The sequence below is a fragment of the Heptranchias perlo genome, chromosome 32 (genome assembly GCF_035084215.1).
Source record: "Heptranchias perlo isolate sHepPer1 chromosome 32, sHepPer1.hap1, whole genome shotgun sequence".
Classification (NCBI taxonomy): domain Eukaryota; kingdom Metazoa; phylum Chordata; class Chondrichthyes; order Hexanchiformes; family Hexanchidae; genus Heptranchias; species Heptranchias perlo.
Window position 1 is genome coordinate 30,843,597 of NC_090356.1, and position 21,591 is coordinate 30,865,187.

General features: G+C 44.5%; 1 protein-coding gene across 2 annotated transcripts in view; it reads right to left on the bottom strand.

Annotated features, from left to right (window-relative positions):
• Window positions 1–21,591, bottom strand: part of si:dkey-205h13.2 (mucin-5AC) — an 80,323-nt gene that overhangs the window by 54,056 nt on the left and 4,676 nt on the right. For both annotated transcript variants that reach the window (XM_067970127.1, XM_067970126.1), the window contains exons 4-7: window positions 12,373–12,547; window positions 12,160–12,263; window positions 3,586–3,760; window positions 3,387–3,484 (exon numbers count right to left, since the gene is read on the bottom strand). In XM_067970127.1, the coding sequence (XP_067826228.1) occupies window positions 3,387–3,484; window positions 3,586–3,760; window positions 12,160–12,263; window positions 12,373–12,547 (552 nt within the window). The remainder of the gene's footprint in view (window positions 1–3,386; window positions 3,485–3,585; window positions 3,761–12,159; window positions 12,264–12,372; window positions 12,548–21,591) is intronic.

Sequence of the window (21,591 nt, forward strand, 5' to 3'; positions counted from 1 at the left end):
TAAATAGTAAAAGTGTAGTCAAAGGAAGAGTGGGACTGACAAAATAAGAGATCTTCTTGTGGAGGCAGAGGGCATGATTGAGGTGCTAAATGAATACTTTGCATCCATCTTCACTGGAGAAGAGGATGCTGCCATTGTAGCAGTAAAGGAGGAGGTTGTAGCGATATTGGATAGCTTAAAATAGGTAAAGAGGAGGTACTTAAAAGATTGGCAGTAATCAAAGTCACTTGGTCCAGATGCGATGCATCCTAGGTTACTGAGGGAAGTAAGGGTGGAAAATACGGAGGCGCTGGCCACAATTTTCCAATCCTCCTTAGTTATGGGGACGGTGTCGGAGGACTGGAGTATTGCAAATGTTACATTCTTGTTCAAAATAGGGGAGAGGGATAAACCTGGCAATTGCAGGCCAGTCAACCTAATGTTGGTGGTGGGGAAACATTCAGAGACAATCATAGAATCATAGAAAGTTACAGCATAGAAGGAGGCCACTCGGCCCATCATGCCAGCCGAAAAAGAGTTATCTAACTTAATCCCACTTTCCAGCACTTGGTCCGTAGCCCTGTAGCTTACGTCACTTCAAGTGCACATCCAAGTACTTTTTAAATGAGTTGAGGGTTTCTGCCTCTACCACCCTTTCAGGCAGTGAGTTCCAGACCCCCACCACCCTCTGGGTGAAAAAATTTCTCCTCAGCTCCCCTTTAATCCTTCTACCAATTACTTTAAATCTATGCCCCCTGGTCACTGATCCCTCTGCTGTGGGAAATAGGTCCTCCCTATCCACTCTATCTAGGCCCCTCATAATTTTATACACCTTAATTAAATCTCTCCTCAGCCTCCTTTGTTCCAAAGAAAAAAACCCCAGTCTATCCAATCTTTCCTCATAGCTAAAATTCTCCAGCCCTGGCAACATCCTCGTAAATCTCCTCTGTACCCTCTCTAGTGCAATCACATCTTTCCTGTAATGTGGTGACCAGAACTGTACGCAGTGCTCAAGCTGTGGCCTAACCAACGTTTTATACAGTTCTAGCATAACCTCCCTGCTCTTATATTCTATGCCTCGGCTAATAAAGGCAAGTATCCCGAATGCCTTTTTAACCACTATATCTACCTGTCCTGCTACCTTCAAGGATCTGTGGACATGCACTCCAAGGTCTCTTTGTTCCTCTACACCTCTCACCGTATTCTTCCATTTATTGTGTATTCCCTTGCCTTGTTCCTCCCCAAATGTATTACCTTACGCTTCTCTGGATTGAATTCCAATTGCCACTTTTCTGCCCACCTGACCAGTCCATTGTTATCTTCCTGCAGTCTACAGCTTTCCTCCTCACTATCAACCACATGCCCAATTTTTGTATCAGCTGCAAACTTCTTGATCAAGCTCCCCATACTCAAGTCCAAATCATTAATGTGTACCACAAAAAGCAAAGGACCTAGTACTAAGCCTTGTGGAACCCCACTGGAAACAGCCTTCCAGTCGCAAAAACACCCCTCAACCGTTACGCTTTGCTTCCTGCCACTGAGCCCATTTTGGATCCAACTAGCCACTTTCCCTTGGATCGAATGGGCTTTTACTTTTTTGACCAGTCTCCCATGTGGGACCTTGTCAAAAGCCTTGCTAAAATCCATGTACACTACATCAAACACGTCACCCTCATCGACCCTCCTTGTTCCCTCCTCAAAAAATTCAATCAAGTTAGTCAGACACGACCTTCCCTTAACAAATCCATGCTGACTCTCCTTAATTAACCCGTGCCTTTCTAAATGACGATTTATGCTGTCCCTCAGAATTGATTCCAATAATTTGCCCACCCTTGAGGTTAGACTGACTGATCCGGAACAACATAAATTGGCAGTTGGAAAAGTATGGGCTAATAAAATTAAAATCAGCATGGATTTGTTAAAGGAAAATTGTGTTTGACTAACTTCATTGAGTTCTCTGATGAAGTAATGGAGAGGGTTGATGAGGGTAGTGTGTTTGATGTTGTACATATGAACTGTCAAAAGGCATTTGATAAAGTACCACATAATAGACTTGTTAGCAAAATTAAAGCCCATGGGATTAAAGGGACAGTAGCAGCATGGATACAAAATAGACTAGGGGACAGAAAGCAGAGAGTAGTGGTGAACGGCTGTTTTTCAGACTTTTTTTTTATTCGTTCACGGGATGTGGGCGTCGCTGGCAAGGCCGGCATTTATTGCCCATCCCTAATTGCCCTCGAGAAGGTGGTGGTGAGCCGCCTTCTTGAACCGCTGCAGTCCGTGTGGTGACGGTTCTCCCACAGTGCTGTTAGGAAGGGAGTTCCAGGATTTTGACCCAGCGACAATGAATGAACGGCGATATATTTCCAAGTCGGGATGGTGTGTGACTTGGAGGGGAACGTGCAGGTGGTGTTGTTCCCATGCGCCTGCTGCCCTTGTCCTTCTAGGTGGTAGAGGTCGCGGGTTTGGGAGGTGCTGTCGAAGAAGCCTTGGCGAGTTGCTGCAGTGCATCCTGTGGATGGTGCACACTGCAGCCACAGTGCGCCGGTGGTGAAGGGAGTGAATGTTTAAGGTGGTGGATGGGGTGCCAATCAAGCGGGCTGCTTTATCTTGGATGGTGTCGAGCTTCTTGAGTGTTGTTGGAGCTGCACTCATCCAGGCAAGTGGAGAGTATTCCATCACACTCCTGACTTGTGCCTTGTAGATGGTGGAAAGGCTTTGGGGAGTCAGGAGGTGAGTCACTCGCCGCAGAATACCCAGCCTCTGACCTGCTCTTGTAGCCACAGTATTTATATGGCTGGTCCAGTTAAGTTTCTGGTCAATGGTGACCCCCAGGATGTTGATGGTGGGGGATTCGGCGATGGTAATGCCGTTGAATGTCAAGGGGAAGTGGTTAGACTCTCTCTTGTTGGAGATGGTCATTGCCTGGCACTTGTCTGGTGTGGATGTTACTTGCCACTTATTAGCCCAAGCCTGGATGTTGTCCAGGTCTTGTTGCATGTGGGCACGGACTGCTTCATTATCTGAGGGGTTGTGAATGGAACTGAATACTGTGCAATCATCAGCGAACATCCCCATTTCTGACCTTATGATGGAGGGAAGGTCATTAATGAAGCAGCTGAAGATGGTTGGGCCAAGGACACTGCCCTGAGGAACTCAGCTCTGCTCCGCTCCCCAGCTGTCTACCCACCCGACAGCCAGCCAGCCTCTCAATCTGGTTGGCTGCATCCGGGACACCAATTTGAAAAATTTAAATCAGGTCCTGGCGTTAAATACAGCAAGACCTCCGGGAAACTGGTATTTCCACCCCACCCCTGCTTCATTCCTGTCTCCCTGTTATTATCAGAGCCATTCTTTCCAAAGTGGAAGGTGACATAAATTAACTTTTACAAATGTCTAATACTTACAAAAAGATTCAGGACAGGTAAATCGTATTCTGTAATCTTCACATCTCCCATCTTTTTGCTCTTTATTCACACAAGTAAATCCAGTAGAAATGCTGCAGCTATTTAATACAAAATGGGAGGGCGTGTTAATGTAAAACAGTTTATACTCTTCGAAATAATGACACAGTATCAAAATAAGTTGGCAGGAATCAGTATTTACTCAGAGACGTTGTCTCCAGAGCTTGAGGCTGGAATTCCTGATGTTGTCTCCACTTCACAGGCAGTCGGATTATTGCAGATCTGATCAGGATATTCTTTTCGGAGATTCACAAGATCCTCATAATCTCCATTTCCTGATGGATTATCACGGTCAAACCACTGGGTTTTGCAGTTGCCTGGTTAAAGGAATAAACAAAAAGTACACTGTAAATAATACTTTTAAAGATGGAATTGAAGGATGTGACATGGTGGATGCAAAAAAGAAAGAGAAAAGTTTTAATAATTGGATCTCTTTTGGAAGTGACCCAGCTATAAAAAAATTAAACAATCATAATTGGTTTTAACAAGTAGTTGCTGAGAGAACCTAATTAAAGAGGAATAAGGGAAGGATCTAGTGATAGAAATTATTACTTATTTCTGTGTATGAATATTGTGAGAGCAATGTAACTCTTTTTTGCACTTTTAGCATCCAGTCTTACTGTCAGGCACTCTCAGGTTAGCTGGATCAGGGGTTAAATGGTAATTAAAGGTCCCTTTGTTCTGCACCACAAATTTGACTTATTCACCAGCTTCAGCAAGAAATCGCCCTTAACACAGGGAGTATTTCTGTTCCCCACTCTGGCCTTTGTTTAGTCCTTACAGGTGGGTGTAAAACATCCCAATGGCACAATTTGAAGAGCAGGGGAATTCTCCTGGGGACCTTGTCAACATTTATACCTTGACAAACACCTAAAACAGATCATCTGGTCACTTATTTCATTGCTGCTTGTAGGATCTACTTATGTGTGCAAATTTGCTGTTGCGTTTTCCATATGCCAGCAGTGACTACACTTCCAAAGTAGTTTGGAACGTCCTGAGGTTGCAAAAGATGCTATATAAATGCAAGCTCACACTTCCTTTCTTTCTTTCTTCTCCTTCCTAATTCTCATCTACATGCTGCCCCCGGCGACATCACCCGAAAACACGTTAGATTACACATGTGCGCTGACAACACATGGCTCTAACTCATCACCACCTCTCTCAACCCCTACACTGCTTCTGTGTTGTCAGGCTGCTTGTCTGACATCCAGTACTGGATGAGCAGATATTTCCTCCAATTAAATATTGGGAAGACCGAAGCCATTGTCTTTGGCCTCTGCCACAAACTCCGTACCCTAGCCACCTATTCCATCTCTCTCCCTGGCCACTGTCTGAGGCTGAACTAGACCGTTCACAACCTCGGCATCGTATCTGACACTGAGATGAGTTTCCGACCCCATATCCGCTTCATCATCAAGACCGCCTCCTTCCACCTCCGTAACATCACTCGTCTCCGCCACTGCCTCAGCTCATCTGCTGCTGAAACCCTCATCCATGCCTTTGTTACCACAAGACTCGACTATTCCAATGCTCTCCTGGCCAGTCTCCCATCTTCCACCCTCCGTAAACTTGAGCTCATCCAAAACTCTACTTCTCTTATCCTAACTCGCACCAAGTCCCGTTCACCCATCACCTCCGTGCTCGTTGACTTACATTGGCTCCTGGTTCAACAATCCCTTGAATTTAAAATTCTCAACTTGTGTTGAATTCCTAGTGTGGCCTCGCCCCTCCATTTCTCTGTAACCTCTTCCAGCCCTACAACCCTCCGAGATCTCTGCTCTCCTCCAATTCTGACCTATTGTGCATCCTCGATTTTAATCGCTCCACCATTGGCAGCCGTGCATTTAGCTGTCTAGGTCGTAAGCCCTGGGAATCCCTCCCTAAACTTCTCCACCTCTCCACCACTCTTTCCTCCTTTAAGATGATCAATAAAACCTACTTCTTTGATCAAGCTTTTGGTCACCTGTCCTAATATCTCATGTGACTCAGTGTCAATTTTTGTCTGATAATGCTCCTGTGAAACGTCTTGGAATGTTTTAGTACGTTAAAGAGGCTATATAAATGCAAGTTGTTGCTGTTTCCTTCTTTCTCATGTTTTGTACAGTGAATGTGAGTAGCAAAATATGAACATTCTTGCTGTGGATTAACAGTTGCTGCAAACCAGCCTGAGATGGAAAATGAAGATGGGCAAGTGGGTGAAGTGACAGTGGGTGACCATATTGGGGATAGTGCCCATAATTCAGTTAGTTTTAGCATTATTATGGAAAAGGACGGAGTTAAATCAGGAGTAAACGTTTTAAATTGGGGGAAGGCAAATTTCACAGAACTAAGAGGTGATTTGGCAGAAGTGGACTGGACACAACTACTTGAGGAGAAATCAGTGACAAGCCAGTGGGAGGCACTAAAAAGTGAAATTCTACTAGTACAATGCAGACACATCCCCTCAAAGAAAAAGGGTGGCACTGCCAAATTTAGAGCCCCCTGGTTGTCTAGAAGTATACGGGGCAAGATAAAGCAGAAAAAGAAAGCTTATGATTGTCACAGAAAACTAAATACTGCAGAAAGCCTAGAGGAGTATAGAACGTACAGGATGACGTTAAAAAGGAAATAAAGAAAGCAAAGAGAGGGCATGAAAAAACATTAACTAATAAGATTAAAGAAAACCCAAAGATGTTTTATCAATACATTAAGAACATGAGGATAGCCATGGAAAAGGTGGGACCTATCAGGGATGATAAGGGTAACTTGTGTGTAGAAGCAGAGGATGTGGGTAGGGTTTTAAATGAAAATTTTGTCTCCGTATTAACAAAGGAAAGGGATGATCCGGACATAGTTGTTAAAGAGGAGAGGTGTGAAATATTGGATAAGGTAAACATAACGAGAGAGGAAGTACTAGAGGGACTGGAATCCTTGAAAATTGATAAGTCAGCAGGCCCGGATGAATTGTTTCCTAGGATATTGAAGGAAGCCAGGGAGGAAATAGTGGATGCTCTGAGGACCATTTTCCAATCCTCACTAGATACAGGGGAGGTACCAGAGGACTGGAAGACTGCAAACGTACTACCATTGTTTAAAAAGGGTATGAGGGAAAGGCCGAACAATTATAAGCCAGTCAGTCTTACCTCAGTGGTGGGCAAACTATTAGAATCAATACTGAGAGATAGGATAAACTTTCACTTGGAAAGGCATGGTTTAATCAGAGATAGTCAGCATGGATTTGTTCAGGGAAATCATGCCTTACAAATCTGATTGAATTCTTTGAGGAAGTGACAAGGAGGATTGATGAGGGTAGTGCAGTGGATGTTGTCTACATGGATTTTAGTAAGGCTTTTGACAAGATCCCACATGGCAGACTGGCCAGAAAGGTAAAAGCCCATGGGATACAGGGAAATGTGGTGAATTGGATCCAAAATTGGCTCCGTAACAGGAAACAAAGGGTAAAAGTCGATGGATGGTCTTTGCAAATGGAAATCCATTTCCAGTGGTGTGCCACAGGGCTCAGTGTTGGGTCCCTTGCTGTATGTGGTATATATTAATGATTTGGACTTGAATGTAGGGGGGCATGATTGGCAAATTTGCAGATGGCACAAAAATTGGCCTTGTAGTTGATAGTGAAGAGGATAGCTGTAGACTCCAAAAAGATATCAACGGGTTGGTGGAGTGGGCGGAAAAGTGGCAAATGGAGTTTAACCCGGAGAAGTGTGAGGTAATGCACTTAGGGAGGGCAAACAGTAAAAGGGAATACGCAGTAAGTGGGAATATATTGAGAGGGGTAGAGGAAGTGAGAGACCATGGAGTGCATGTGCACAGGTCCCTGAAGGTGGCAGTACAGGTAGATAAGGTTGTGAAGAAGGCATACGGAATGCTCTCCGTTATTAGCCGAGGTATAGAATACAAAAGCAGGGATGTAATGATGGAACTGTAAAAAACGCTGGTAAGGCCACAGCTGGAGTATTGTGTGCAGTTCTGGTCACCATATTACAGGAAGGACATAATTGCTCTGGAGAGAGTGCAGAGAAGATTTACGACAATGTTGCCAGGGCTTGAAAATTGCAGCTACGAGGAGAGATTGGATAGGCTGGGGTTGTTTTCCTTGGAGCAGAGGAGGTTGAGGGGTGACTTGATTGAGGTGTACAAAATTATGAGGGGCCCAGATAGAGTAGACAGGAAGTACCTGTTGCCCCTAGCGGAGAGTTCAAGAACTAGATTTAAGCTGATTGGCGGAAGGATTAGAGGGGACATGAGGAAAAACTTTTTTACCCAGAGGGTGGTGGGTGTATGGAATTCGCTGCCCGAATTGGTGGTAGAGGCAGGGACCCTCAACTCTTTTAAAAAGTACCTGGACCTGCACCTAAAGTGCTGTGAGCTGCAGGGCTACGGAGCGGGTGCTGGAAGGGATTAGAATGGGCACCTGGTTGTTCTTCGAGTCGGCGTTGACATGATGGGCCGAATGGCCCCCTTCTGTGCTGTATCTTTTCTATGGTTCTATGGTTCTATAGATGGATCAAACCCTTTTCAGTTATGATCCCTTGCTACAACAGTGAGAAAATGCTCATTCCGTCCGAACTCCTAGACTAAAACCCGATTCCAGCTGAAAGACAATGTTCAAAGCTAAGCTACTAACCATTTTCTCCAGTGGAAAAGAATACATTGATAATAATAAATGTTTTGACGGAAATATAAGTGTGAAGAATAATACATGGAATGGAAAATTATTTACAAATGGAAAGACAGTGCATCACCATTAATACAGATCTAGTTAAAACTTGGGGACTGAACAGTGGGTTTGCAAAACATAGTTTAGGTGCTGTCGAAGAAGCCTTGATGTGTTGCTGCAGTGCATCTTGTAGATGGTACACTCTGCAGCCACAGTGCGACGGTAGTGGAGGGAGCGAATGTTTAAGGTGGTAGATGGGGTGCCAATCAAGCGGGCTGCTTTGTCCTAGATGGTGTCAAGCTTTTTGAGTGTTGTTGGAGCTGTATTCATCCAGGCAAGTATGGAGTATAGTCCATCACACTCCTGAATTGTGCCTTGTAGATGGTGGAAAGGCTTTGGGGAGTCAGGGGAGTCAGCTTCTGACCTGCTCTTGAAGCCATGGCATTTATGTGGCTGGTCCAGTTAAGTTTCTGGTCAATGGTGACCTACAGGATGTTGATGGTGGGGGATTCGCTGATGGTAATGCCATTGAATGTCAAGGAGAAGTGGTTAGATTCTCTCTTGTTGGAGATGGTCATTGCCTGGTACTTGTCTGGCGCGAATGTTACTTGCCACTTATCAGCCCAATCCTGGATTTTGTCCAGGTCTTGCTGCATGAGGGCATGGACTGCTTCATTATCTGAAGGGTTGCGAATGGAACTGAACACTGTGTCATCATCATCGAACATCCCCATTTCTGACCTTATGATGGAGAGAAGGTCATTGATGAAGCAGCTGAAGATGGTTGGGCCTAGGACACTGCCCTGAGGAACTCCTTCAGCGATGTCCTGGGGCTGAGATGATTGGCCTCCAACGACCACAACCATCTTCCTCTGTGCTAGGTATGACTCCAGCCACTGGAGAGTTTTCCCCCGATTCCCAGTGACTTCAATTTTACTAGGGATCCTTGATGCCACACTTGGTTAAATGCTGCCTTGATGCCAAGGGCAGTCATTCTCACCTCACCTCTGGAATTCAGCTCTTTTGTCCATGTTTGAACAAAAGCTGTAATGAGGTCTGGAGCCGAGTGGCCCTGGCGGAACCCAAACTAAGCATCGGTGAGCAGGTTATTGGTGAGTAAGTGCCACTTGATAGCACTGTTGACGACCCCTTCCATCACTTTGCTGATGATTGAGAGTAGACTGATGGGGCGGTAATTGGCCGGATTGGATTTGTCCTGCTTTTTGTGGACAGGACATACCTGGGCAATTTTCCATTCTGTCGGGTAGATGCCAGTGTTGCAACTGTACTGGAACAGCTTGGCTAGAGGCACGGCTAGTTCTGGAACACAAGTCTTCAGCACTACAGCCGGGATGTTGTCGGGGCCCATAGCCTTTGCTGTATCCAGTTCTTTCAGCCGTTTCTTGATATCACGTGGAGTGAATCGAATTGGCTGAAGACTGGCTTCTGTGATGGTGGGGATATCGGGAGGAGGCTGAGATGGATCATCCACTCGACACTTCTGGCTGAAGATGGTTCTAAACGCTTCAGCCTTGTCTTTTGCACTCATGTGCTGGGCTCCGCCATCATTGAGGATGGGGATGTTCATGGAGTCTCCTCCTTCCATTAGTTCTTTCATTTTTCACCACCATTCATGACTGGACGTGGCAGGACTGCAGAGCTTTGATCTGATCCCTTGGTTGTGGGATCACTTAGCTGAGTCTATAGCATGCTTCTTCTGTTGTTTAGCAAGCATGCAGACCTGTGTTGTAGCTTCACCACGTTGGCCCCTATTTTTAGGTACACTGGTGCTGCTCCTGGCATGCTCTTCTACACACCTCATTGAACCAGGGTTGGTCCCCTGGCTTGTTGCTAATGATAGAGTGAGGGATATGCTGGCCCATGAGGTTACAGATTGTGGTGGAATACAATTCTGCTGCTGCTGATGGGCCACAGTGCCTCATGGATGCTTAATTTTGAGCTGCTAGATCTGTTCTGAATCTATCCCATTTATCACGGTGGTAGTGCCACACAACAAGATGGACGGTGTCCTCAGTGTGAAGACGGGACTTCATTTCCACAAGGACTGTGCGGTGGTCACTCCTACCAATACTGACATGGACTGATGCATCTGCGACAGGTAGATTGGTGAGGACGAGGTCAAGTAGGTTTTCCCTCATGTTGGTTCTCTCACCACCTGCCGTAAACCCAGACTGGCAGCTATGTCCTTCAGAACTCGGCCAGCTCGGTCAGTAGCGGTGCAACCGAGCCACTCTTGGTGATGGACATTGAAGTCCCCTAGAGTACATTCAATGCCCTTGCTATCCTCAGTGCTTCCTCCAAGATGTACTCAACATTCATCAGCTGAGGAAGGGTGGCAGGTGGTAATCAGCAGGAGGTTTCCTTGCCCATGTTTGCCCTGCTGCCATAAGATTTCATGGGGTCCGGAGTCAATGTTGATGACTCCCAGGGCTACTCTCTTCTGACTGTATACCACCTTGTCGCCACCTCTGGTGGATCTGTCCTGCCGGTGGGACAGGACATACCCAGGGATGGTAATGGAAGAGTCTGGGACATTGGCTGAAAGGTATGATTCTGTGAGTATGGCTATGTCAGGCTGTTGCTTGCCTAGTCTTTGGGACAGCTCTCCCAATTTTGGCATAAGTCCCCAGATGTTAGTGAGGAGACTGGACTTGGTTTGCCTTTGCCATGCCTAGTGGTCCGATGCCAGGCAATCCATCCGGTTTTATTCTTGTTTATGACTTTTTTTGCGGGATTTTACAACTGAGTGGCTTGCTTGGTCATTTCAGAGGGCAGTTAAGAATCAACCACATTGCTGTGGGTCTGGAGTCACATATAGGCCAGACCGGGTAAGGATGGCAGGTTTCCTTCCCTAAAGGACATTAGTGAACCAGATGGGTTTTTACGACAATCCAGTCGCTTCATGGTCACCATTACTGGTACTAGCTTTTTATTCCAGATTTTATTTAATTAACTGAATCTAAATTCCCCGGCTGCCGTGGCGGGATTTAAACTCATGTCTCAGGATTATTAGCCTCAAGGAATGAAACCAGCCTGTTGTTATTTAAACAGACAATTAGATTAGTACATTAATTTTATAAACATTAATTATTCCCAAAGTGTAAGGGAGCAGTTAGTAAATGATTTTTACAAATATCCAATGATGTTTTGCCCACTTGAAGTCAAACATTAATAATGGAAAATAGAATTCCAGCAAGAAAGAAAATGAAAAATAAAATCTTGGAACTGAAAACTATACAGATAATGAAAAACACAACTTAGTTGGTTGAACAGAGACCTAGCTGAAAACTGATATTTTGACACGACTTTAACAGTTTTATTTGTTAAAGTTCACTCAGACCCTGATCGTACAATGTGGGGGTCTCATTTCATTCCTGAAGGGAAATGTTCGGCCTGCACTCGGTGCCTCCTGCAGTAACACAACTGTGATTAGAAACTCTGGGTGTTGGGTTCTAACGCCTGTCGATGCTGTGGGTCAATGTTCCAGTGCACTTTACTTCCAGAAAGTCTTCAGTGTTTAATATTACATTAACATAGTTCAATTCTGCCCAGAGACTGAAACCATCTTCTTCTTACTTATACATACAGCAAAACAGCAGCATTGAATGTAGAACCATTCTTTCCAAAGTGGAAGGTAACATCAATCAGCTCTTACAAATGTCCAATACTTACAAAAAGATTGATGTGGAGATGACCCCACCAGCGAAAAAAAGTTATCTGTTTTTAATACAAGGGGTCATTCTCTGTCTTTTTCTTCGTTTCGGATGTTTCTCTCTCTCTCTCTGTCTTTTGTTCTGGCCGTTTGTATATTCGGTGGTCCTGTAGGTAACACCTCTCTGTCTGAACACTTTGATTGCCTTGACAACGGGCAGTTGGAAAGATTATCTGTAATCACCAGGTATTGTTCTCTGACTATAAATGCGGTAACCTTCCATGGAATCCCACACTCACTCACCTGACGAAGGAGAAAGCCTCCGAAAGCTTGTGATTTTCAAATAAAACAGTTGGACTATAACCTGGTGTTGTAAGATTACTTACATTTACAAAAAGATTCAGCGCAGGTAAATCGTATTCTGTAATCTTCACAGCTTCCATCTTTTTGCTCTTTATTCACACAGGTAAATCCAGTTGAAATGCTGCACCTGTTTAATACAGAATAGGAGAGTGTGATAATGTAGTTGCTAAAACAATTCATACTCTTTGAAGTAAGTTGACAATATCAAAAATAAGATAGGAGGAATCATTATTTACCCAGAAACGTTGTCTCCAGAGCTTGAGGCTGGAATTCCTGATGTTGTCTCCACTTCACAGGCAGTCGGATTATTGCAGATCTGATCAGGATATTCTTTTCGGAGATTCACAAGATCTTCATAATCCCCATTTCCTGATGGGTTATCACGGTCAAACCAGCGGGTTTTGCAATCACCTGGTGAAAGGAACAAACAAGAAGTACACTGTAAGGGACACTTTTAAAGATGGAAGTGAAGGCCTTGGCTTAGTAAGTGCTGCGTAATTGGGCTCCTTCCATTGGTGGCCTGTTAGAACAAAAGTTACGTAGAAAAATAATTGGTTTCAGCATATTTCCGATGAGAGGGGAAAATAAATCTACAGGAAATTGAAAAAAATAAAAAAGAGTTCACTGATTTGCTCCTTGAATAGGATCTTGAACCCACAAATTTCTGACTCAGCTGAATGCTGTTAGTGAACTAAGAGGAAAGTATTGGGTGAAGAAAACAATAGAACTGAACTTGTAGGTGATTTTTATCCTTGACAGTGAGAAGTGAAATTGATAGCAACTCCTCAATCCTATGACCAAGCCCTCAGGTCAGGTGATTGCTGGGAATTTAGACCGTTGCTTCTTTGCTTAAACCCAACAAGGCTTTACGGGATTGTTTTTTCCAACCATTTCTCCCACCTACGAATAATAAGTTAATAAAAATGTTGAAGAACTTTTGTAGCTCTTTAAATGAATTCTTAAGTGTCACCAGACGAGCCTTCTTTGGCTTGGATGTTTCACTTTGCTGCTCTCTATGTGGCTGTGCTGTGCATTACAACACAGCTTCATACAGTTGTGGAGGCTAATTGTTCTAAAAGACATTCTTTCTCACAAAGAAATTGTTCCACTCCATCTAAGTTAGCTTATTAGGGCCCTATTGCAGTCAAACAGACTAAAATAAACTGCTGAAGAGCTTCAATTTTCTCTCGGGTCAGACTGGTCATTCGTAGTCCGCCCACTAAATTTGACATTGAATGTCATGGATGTCTGACTTATTTTAATTGAAGGTAGTAAATCCTGACCAACTTATCATACTCTCAGCCTCATTATTCTTAGCAATATAGATCATTCTCTGGGTTTTTTTTATTCGTTCATGGGATGTGGGCGTCGCTGGTGAGGCCGGCATTTATTGCCCATCCCTAATTGCCCTTGAGAAGGTGGTGGTGAGCCGCCTTCTTGAACTGCTACAGTCCGTGTGAAGGTTCGCCCACTGTGCTGTTAGGAAGGGAGTTCCAGGATTTTGACCCAGCGACGATGAAGGAACGGCGATATATTTCCAAGTCGGGATGGTGTGTGACTTGGAGGGGAACGTGCAGGTGGTGTTGTTCCCATGTGCCTGCTGCTCTTGTCCTTCTAGGTGGTAGAGGTCGCGGGTTTGGGAGGTGCTGTCGAAGAAGCCTTGGCAAGTTGCTGCAGTGCATCCTGTGGATGGTACACACTGCAGCCACTGTGCGCCGGTGGTGAAGAGAGTGAATGTTTAGGGTGGTGGATGGGGTGCCAATCAAGCGGGCTGCTTTATCTTGGATGGTGTCGAGCTTCTTGAGTGTTGTTGGAGCTGCACTCATCCAAGCAAGTGGAGAGTATTCCATCACACTCCTGACTTGTGCCTTGTAGATGGTGGAAAGGCTTTGGGGAGTCAGGAGGTGAGTCACTCGCCACAGAATACCCAGCCTCTGACCTGCTCTCGTAGCCACAGTATTTATATGGCTGGTCCAGTTAAGTTTCTGGTCAATGGTGACCCCCAGGATGTTGATGGTGGGGTATTTGGCGATGGTAATGCCGTTGAATGTCAAGCGGAGGTGGTTAGACTCTCTCTTGTTGGAGATGGTCATTGCCTGGCACTTATCTGGTGCGAATGTTACTTGCCACTTATGAGCCCAAGCCTGGATGTTGTCCAGGTCTTGCTGCATGCGGGCTCGGACTGCTTCATTATTTGAGGGGTTGCGAATGGAACTGAACACTGTGCAATCATCAGCGAACATCCCCATTTCTGACCTTATGATGGAGGGAAGGTCATTGATGAAGCAGCTGAAGATGGTTGGGCCTAGGACACTGCCCTGAGGAACTCCTGCAGCAATGCTCAGGGGCTGAGATGATTGGCCTCCAACAACCACTACTATCTTCCTTTGTGCTAGGTATGACTCCATGATTGTACTTGATAAAGTAATGAAACTTATGGTTGGTATATTTTTAACAAAAGTCCTGAGGAAATAACAGGGTCATATGTAACGAGTCTCTGTGGCTTAGCTAGAACATGCAACTATGGAGCTCTAGGGGAAAGTCTAATAGATGTAGAATAGTTATTGGAATACAAAACTGTACTACTAGGAAGAGATTTTTACGAAAGCAAATATTGAAAGCTTAGCCTGACATATGTAAAGCTAGTGAATCAACGACAAAATAGCTCAAAAATTAAGTACCCAGGAAGAAGGGCAACCTTTAGTAAGGAAACAGAAGAAAGCGACTCAGATATCAATGCTGTGTAATTTTGGAAAACCTCCTATAACAGACTGTAAATACTGTGGAAACATTAGGGTGGTGTTTCCTTCTCAAAAGTTGCCCATTTTTGGGTGGATTTGTGGCATTAAAAACAGAAAACAAGAGCCGTGAGTCTTAATGTCACAGTCCTGCCCCAATAAATGGCCATCAGAATCTTAATCCCATAAAATCACCGGTCGCCATTACCTTCTGCCCTCAGTGCCCCCCTCCCCCACTATGTAAATAGAGACAGGTGGATGTGGCCAAGTAATCCCTGCAATTTCCCTTAATTACTGCCTCAAATGCCACCAATGGAAAAACCCATAAAAGTGGCTGTAGGGAGCTCCCTGAGGTGGATCCACACAGAGGACACCTTTGTTGGAGAACTTCAATGCATGTTTCTGAAATTTATTTGGACGGTGAATTTTGTTTTTGGGGGTTCAGGAGCTTCACTGTGTATTCTAGGAAAATTTAAGTTTTAGAGTGGAGAGATGGATTTCCCTATAGGAATCCCTGCCTCCCTGTATTACAGAGAGCAGAGGATGATGATACAGAGGAAGCTGGATTGGCGGAATGTACAGTGGGTCATCGTGGAAGATGCTTGTTTGCAACACATCGACACCCATTCCACAGGGTTTACAGATCTGCGAGATCTTACCGTAATTTTTCCTTGAGACAAATCATTAAAATGCTGCACTTACCCCCACCTCCCCACCCCTCCAGGTTATTGGAGAGTTATTCCAGTTGCTGGCTGTAGAGTTGCAATACCTCAATAAGGAGCACGGCCTTCTCAGTAGCTGTTAAAGCAACCATAGCCATGATTCAGTTCTGGGCACCACACCTCAGGAGGATTTATTGGCCTTGGAGGGGGTACAGTGCAGATTCACCAGAATGATATTGGGCTAAAATGGTTAAATTATGAGGGCAGGTTGCATAGACTAGGCTAATAATCCCTTGAATTTAGAAGGTTTAGGGGTGATGTAATTAAGGTGTTTAAGATGATTAAAGAATTTGATAAAGTAGATAGAGAGAAACTGATTCCTCTGGTGGGGGAATCCAGAACAAGGGGGCATAACCTTAAAATTAGAGCTAGGCCATTTAGGGGTGATGTCAGAAAGCACTTTTTCACACAAAGGTTAGTGGAAATCTGGACCTGTCGCCCCCAAAATGATGTTGAGGCTAGGGGTCAATTGAAAATTTCAAAACTGCAATTGATAAATTTTTGTTAGGCAAGGATATTAAGGGATATGGAACCAAGGCGGGTAAATGGAGTTGAGATATAGATCAGCCATGATCTAATTGAATGGCGGAACAGGCTCGAGGGGTTGAATTACCTACTCCTGTTCCTATGTATTGTTATGCCACTGGGACATTCCAGGCAATTTCAGGCTACCTCAAGTCACATTTTCAGAAAGGGTGACAAAGCTAACTTGAGGAATTATAGGCCAGTTAGTATAATATTTTGGAATCATTAATTAAAGATGAAATTACTAAATATCTAGATGAAGCAAAAATAATTAAAAGTAGCCAACACAGATTTCAGAAAAGAAGGTTATGCTTGACAAATCTGATAAGAGTTCTTTGAGGAGGTGATAGATATGATGGGTGGGGAAATGCAGTGGATATGGTGTACGTGGACTTTCAGAAAGCCTTTGACAAGGTACCACACAGGAGACTGTTGGAGAAGATTAAGGGATATGGATTTAGGGAAGGGCAGCAAATTGGATTAAAAACCAGTTAGAAGGGAGAAAACAAAGACTAGGAGTTAAGGGCAGTTTCTCAGAGTGGTTGAAATAGGGTAGCAGTGTCCCACAGAGTTCTGTTCTGAGACTGCTTCTGTTCACTGTATACATCAATTATTTGAATTTGATTAGGACTAGAGGGAATGGTGCCCAAATTTGTAGATGATACTAAAATATGAGACATAGTAAATAACTCCTGAGGACCAAAGGAAGCATCAAAGGAGTGAGTAATAGGGATGTGGAGTTAGGGATGGTGGAATGGGCAAAAAAGTGGCAGATAGAATTCAATGTCAGTAAATATGAGGTAGTACATTTTGGATAAAAAAGTAATAATTGAATTGGGGAAAGCTGGGTGATGTGAAACAGCAGAGGGATTTGGGGATTCAGGTTCACAAGACATTAAAAGGAGCACCTTAAATGGATAAGGCCATAGAAAACATAATGGAATACTGAGGTTTATGGCAATAGGTATAGAATATAAAAGCCAAGATATATTAGTGAATCTATATAAGACCCTAGTAACACCAAAGTTGGAGTATTGTGAGTGGTTTTGGGTTCCACATTATAGGAAGGATGTTGAAGCAATAGAAAGGGTACACTGCAGATTCATAGGTTGCTGCCTGGTATGAGAAAATACAAATATGAAGAAAGACTTCAAAAATTGCAGCTGTTTTCGGTAGAATAGAGGAGATTAAGTGATGATTTGACAGAGGTGTTTAAAATTATAAAGGGATGGGACAGAATAAATAGAAACAAATTGTTTCCAGTGATTGAGGAGAATCGAACAAGGGGACATAGATATTACATTAAATGTAGGAGATTTAGGACAGAGAGCAGGAGATTTTTTTTTAACACAGAATTGTGAGGCTGTGGAATGCACTACCAGAGTGATTGAAGCAGAGACCATGTCAATGATTAAGAATAGGTTAGATAGATGATTGAAGGAAATTGACTGATTAAAGAGATATGGGAACAGAACAAGCAAATAGGATTAGGACTGCTACTCGTGTGGAAAATAAACACCAACATGGGCTGGTTGGGCCGAACTGCCTGTTTTTGTGTTGTAGTTGTTATGTAATTCCACGTAAATCAATTTGCAGTACACCACTGCATCAAGAAGATGATGGATGCTCACATTTTATAACTTCTATGGACCCTGCCAAGCAACAAGAACAAATAGTGAGATTGCATCAAGTAGCAGGCTTCCCCCAGGTACAGGTGCAATAATGAACATCCAAAAAATGACAAGACATGAAAAGACCTAATGGTCCATCCAGTCTGTCCCATGCAATGCCTTGTACATCACAATATATTCACTTCCTGCCTCACCTGGGAGCAATGCAAAAAATGTCCATGATATTGATGAAAATTTCTCGAAGTCGTAGGGAATAGGCAGTCACCTGTCAGAGTGATTGAAAGTACAGAAGCCAAAAAATCTAAAGTACAGAAGCCAAAACACAGTGTGCTCTTCAGTGAGGGTGTCAACATTGTTTAAGGAAAGGAACACTTTGGCCTCGATATTAATACCACCCCCTCCCGCCCCCCCACGACTGGTGGGAGAAGGTCAAGTACTGAGAACCAAAATATGAACTTTTTGCTATGGATTGCACTCACTGCACGCTGGGCTGAGATAGGTCAAACTAAGGAGCCTACAAATTCCACCTACCCGTCTGGCCTCACTGTGACCCCATTCCAAATCTCGGGAACTGGATTATTTGACTATTAGGGCTGGGCAGCAGTGCCATTGATAGCGTTAATGGGGCAACCGGCTCACGGAGTGAGTGAAATTTCAGAGCATTAACTTGCTGCTCCATCATGAGGGGCACAGGCCCATCTGGCCCAGGATTTAAATTTGTCAAATGGGCTTCCATGTTGTTCCCTTGCCCGATGTCCAAATGCAAGTGATCGACTGCCGTTTGAATGCAACATTGTGGGTTCTGTATACAACCCTATACTGCAAGTATGTTCACTTCAAGTAGGCTTACTTACTGCTGGCCGCACAGGAGGCATAACTAGTGGGATCCTGGACACTCCCAGAAATCCCAAGGAGTACAGGATCTCACTAGTACTACTTTCAAAAGTGACCTCAGGACGAAGGGGAGTGGGTGGATGAAATGCCCATCCTTCTCCATCAGTGCTTTTCTCTGAGCCAGAAAGCGGAGCAAAACCTGACAGAAATGGTACTGTCCCAATTTCCTGCTCTTCCAATCCCAATATAGCAAATTTCTGCCCCCCCCCAAAAAAAGCAAAATTTCTAGTCTAGAATCCTTACACCAGCAATAGAAAGAAAGTAGTCACATTTATACAGCACCTTTCACAACATCAGGATGTCCCAAAACGCTTCACAGCCAATGAAGTAGTTTTGATGTGTAGTCACTTTTGTAATATGGGGAAAATGTGGCAGCTAATTTGAGCACAGCAAGGCCCCACAAACAACAATGTGATAATGACGGGATAATCTGTTTTAATGTTGCTCGAGGGGTAAATATTGGTCAGAGCACCAGGGAGAACTCCCCTGCTCTTCCTCGAAACAGTGCCATGGGATCTTTTATGTCTACCTCAGAGGGCAGATGGTTTAATGCCTAATTTGAAAGCCAACACCTCCAACAGGGTTAGGGTTAGGGTTAGGGTTAGGGTTAGGGTTAGCACTCCCTCAGTACTGCAGTGGAGTGTCAGACTAGATTATATGCTCAAGTCTCTGGAATGGGGCATGAACCCACAAGCTTCTGACTCAGGGGTGAGAGTGCGACCATTGAGTTAAGGTTGACACTTGCAATGGGAGGGGACTTGATCGTTCCATCAGATTAGTCCCCTTGACATTCAACAGCATTACCATCAGCGAATCCCCCACCATCAACATTCTGGGAGTCACCATTGACCAGAAACTGAACTGGACCAGCCACACAAATGCTGTGACTGCGAGAGCAGGTCAGAGGCTGGGTATTCTGTGGCGAGTGGCTCACCTCCTGATTCCCCAAGTCAGGAGTGTAATGGAATACTCTCCACTTGTATGAATGAGTGCAGCTCGAACAACACTCAAGAAGCTCAAAACTATCCAGGACAAGCAGTCCAATTGATGGAACGATCAAGTCCCCTCCCATTGCAAGTGTCAACCTTAACTCAATGGTCACACTCTCATCCCGAGTCAGAAGCTTGTGGGTTCATGCCCCATTCACTCCCTCCACCACCGGCGCACAGTGGCTGCAGTGTGTACCATCCACAGGATGCGCTACAGCAACTCACCAAGGCTTCTTCGACAACACCTCCCAAACCCACGATCTCTACCACCTAGAAGGAAAAGGGCAGCAGGCATATGGGAACACCACCACCTGCAAGTTCCCCTTCAAGTCACACAATATTCCGACTTGGAAATATATCACCGTTTCTTCATCGTCGCTGGATCAAAATCCTGGAACTCCCTACCTAACAGCACTGTGGGAGAACCTTCACCACACGGACTGCAGCGGTTCAAGAAGAAGCCCACCACCACCAACAAGGGATGGGCAATAAATGCTAGCCTTACTGGCGACAGCTATATCCCGAGAATGAACTTTTAAAAAATGATGGTGGAAGGCAGTATTCTAATCCAGTGTGCTGCTCAGTTGTTCTATGGAAGCCATTACATTGATCATCGCCTGTGTTCATGCAAATAAAATTAGTACAATGAATACAATCATTAAGCAGAAAGTTATGTGTAGAATGAAAGGCATAACACAGTTGGTTTATCAAAGACCTGATTAAACTGGGAGGATTGGACATGGGTTTCATACAGCAAGGAGGATTTGAGTGCTATTGATAGGTAGAGAGGGGGCGATTTTCAACTGCTGGCCAGCCCGTTTACGTGGAATCCGGCAGTTGAAACTTGCAGGGACATAGCGGAGGTCCCTTGGAAGTCCAAGGTCCACAGGATGAAATTCTCAGGCAAGCCTGTAAAAGAGCCCCCAGTACCCCTGCCCGAAACAGGCGGGTTGCTGCTTGCAAAGGTAAATCAGGGTCCTATTCTCGCTGTAGGACTCTGTTTGCAATTTTCGAGTACAAATGGGTGGAATGTGCGCCTATTTGTATCAGGTGATGAGCAGGCTAACCAGCACTCCTTAAAGGGACCTCTAGGGGTCGCTCCAAAAACAGCCTGGAACATTTTTTGGGAGAATTTTCGTGGGGCTAGGAGCCAGTATGCTCCTCCTTGCCCCACAAAAACACTGGGTAGGCCCTCTTCCCTATTGCACCTCCCCTCCCCTTTAGTGCTGACTACCAGTCCGGCTTGCCCACGGAGCTGCCGGATTTGCCACCCTCCAGCCCAGTGAGCTGCCCTCTAGCACTCATCGAGCACTTGGCCCCCTGCTGTATTCAACGGGTGGGCACGGCCCTTAGGCTGAAAGTTCACAATCACCCCCAGCTACACCAAAAAATCAATATGAAAGGACATCTGTGACAGAAAGATAGGAATTTAATGATGGACAATTGTTATTATTATTACAATTATGATGCAAATGATCCTACACTGATTACCAATCGAAAAGCAAGATTATGACACAGTTGCGAGGGTAAATTAGTCAAATCTGGAAATTTGAAGCAAACAAAGTCAATAGGACACCACAAAAATCGAATGAATAATATGGAAGCACAGTACACAGATAAAACAGTTGAAATAGTCTAATAACAGTTTGCCTTTGCATGCGCAATATCCAGCTAAATGTATCAAGACACAAGGGCCGAACAGAGAACCCATGTCACTGTACTCCAGCTTTGTGGTGTAACTGAAAGGAAGCATTGTGCTAATGGCAGGAAACATATCAGGGACCCTTCAGACAGGCAGAGATATTTTAGAGTGAAATAGTGAGCCTTATGCAGCAGCACCTCTTTTTTTGCTGCAAGTTGCATTCTGATTTCTGTCAGCAGTAAACGTTACTATTGGTGGGCCTGAAGTTTCAGGGGAGCAGAGTAGAACCCCCATCCACACATGTGCTAGGACAT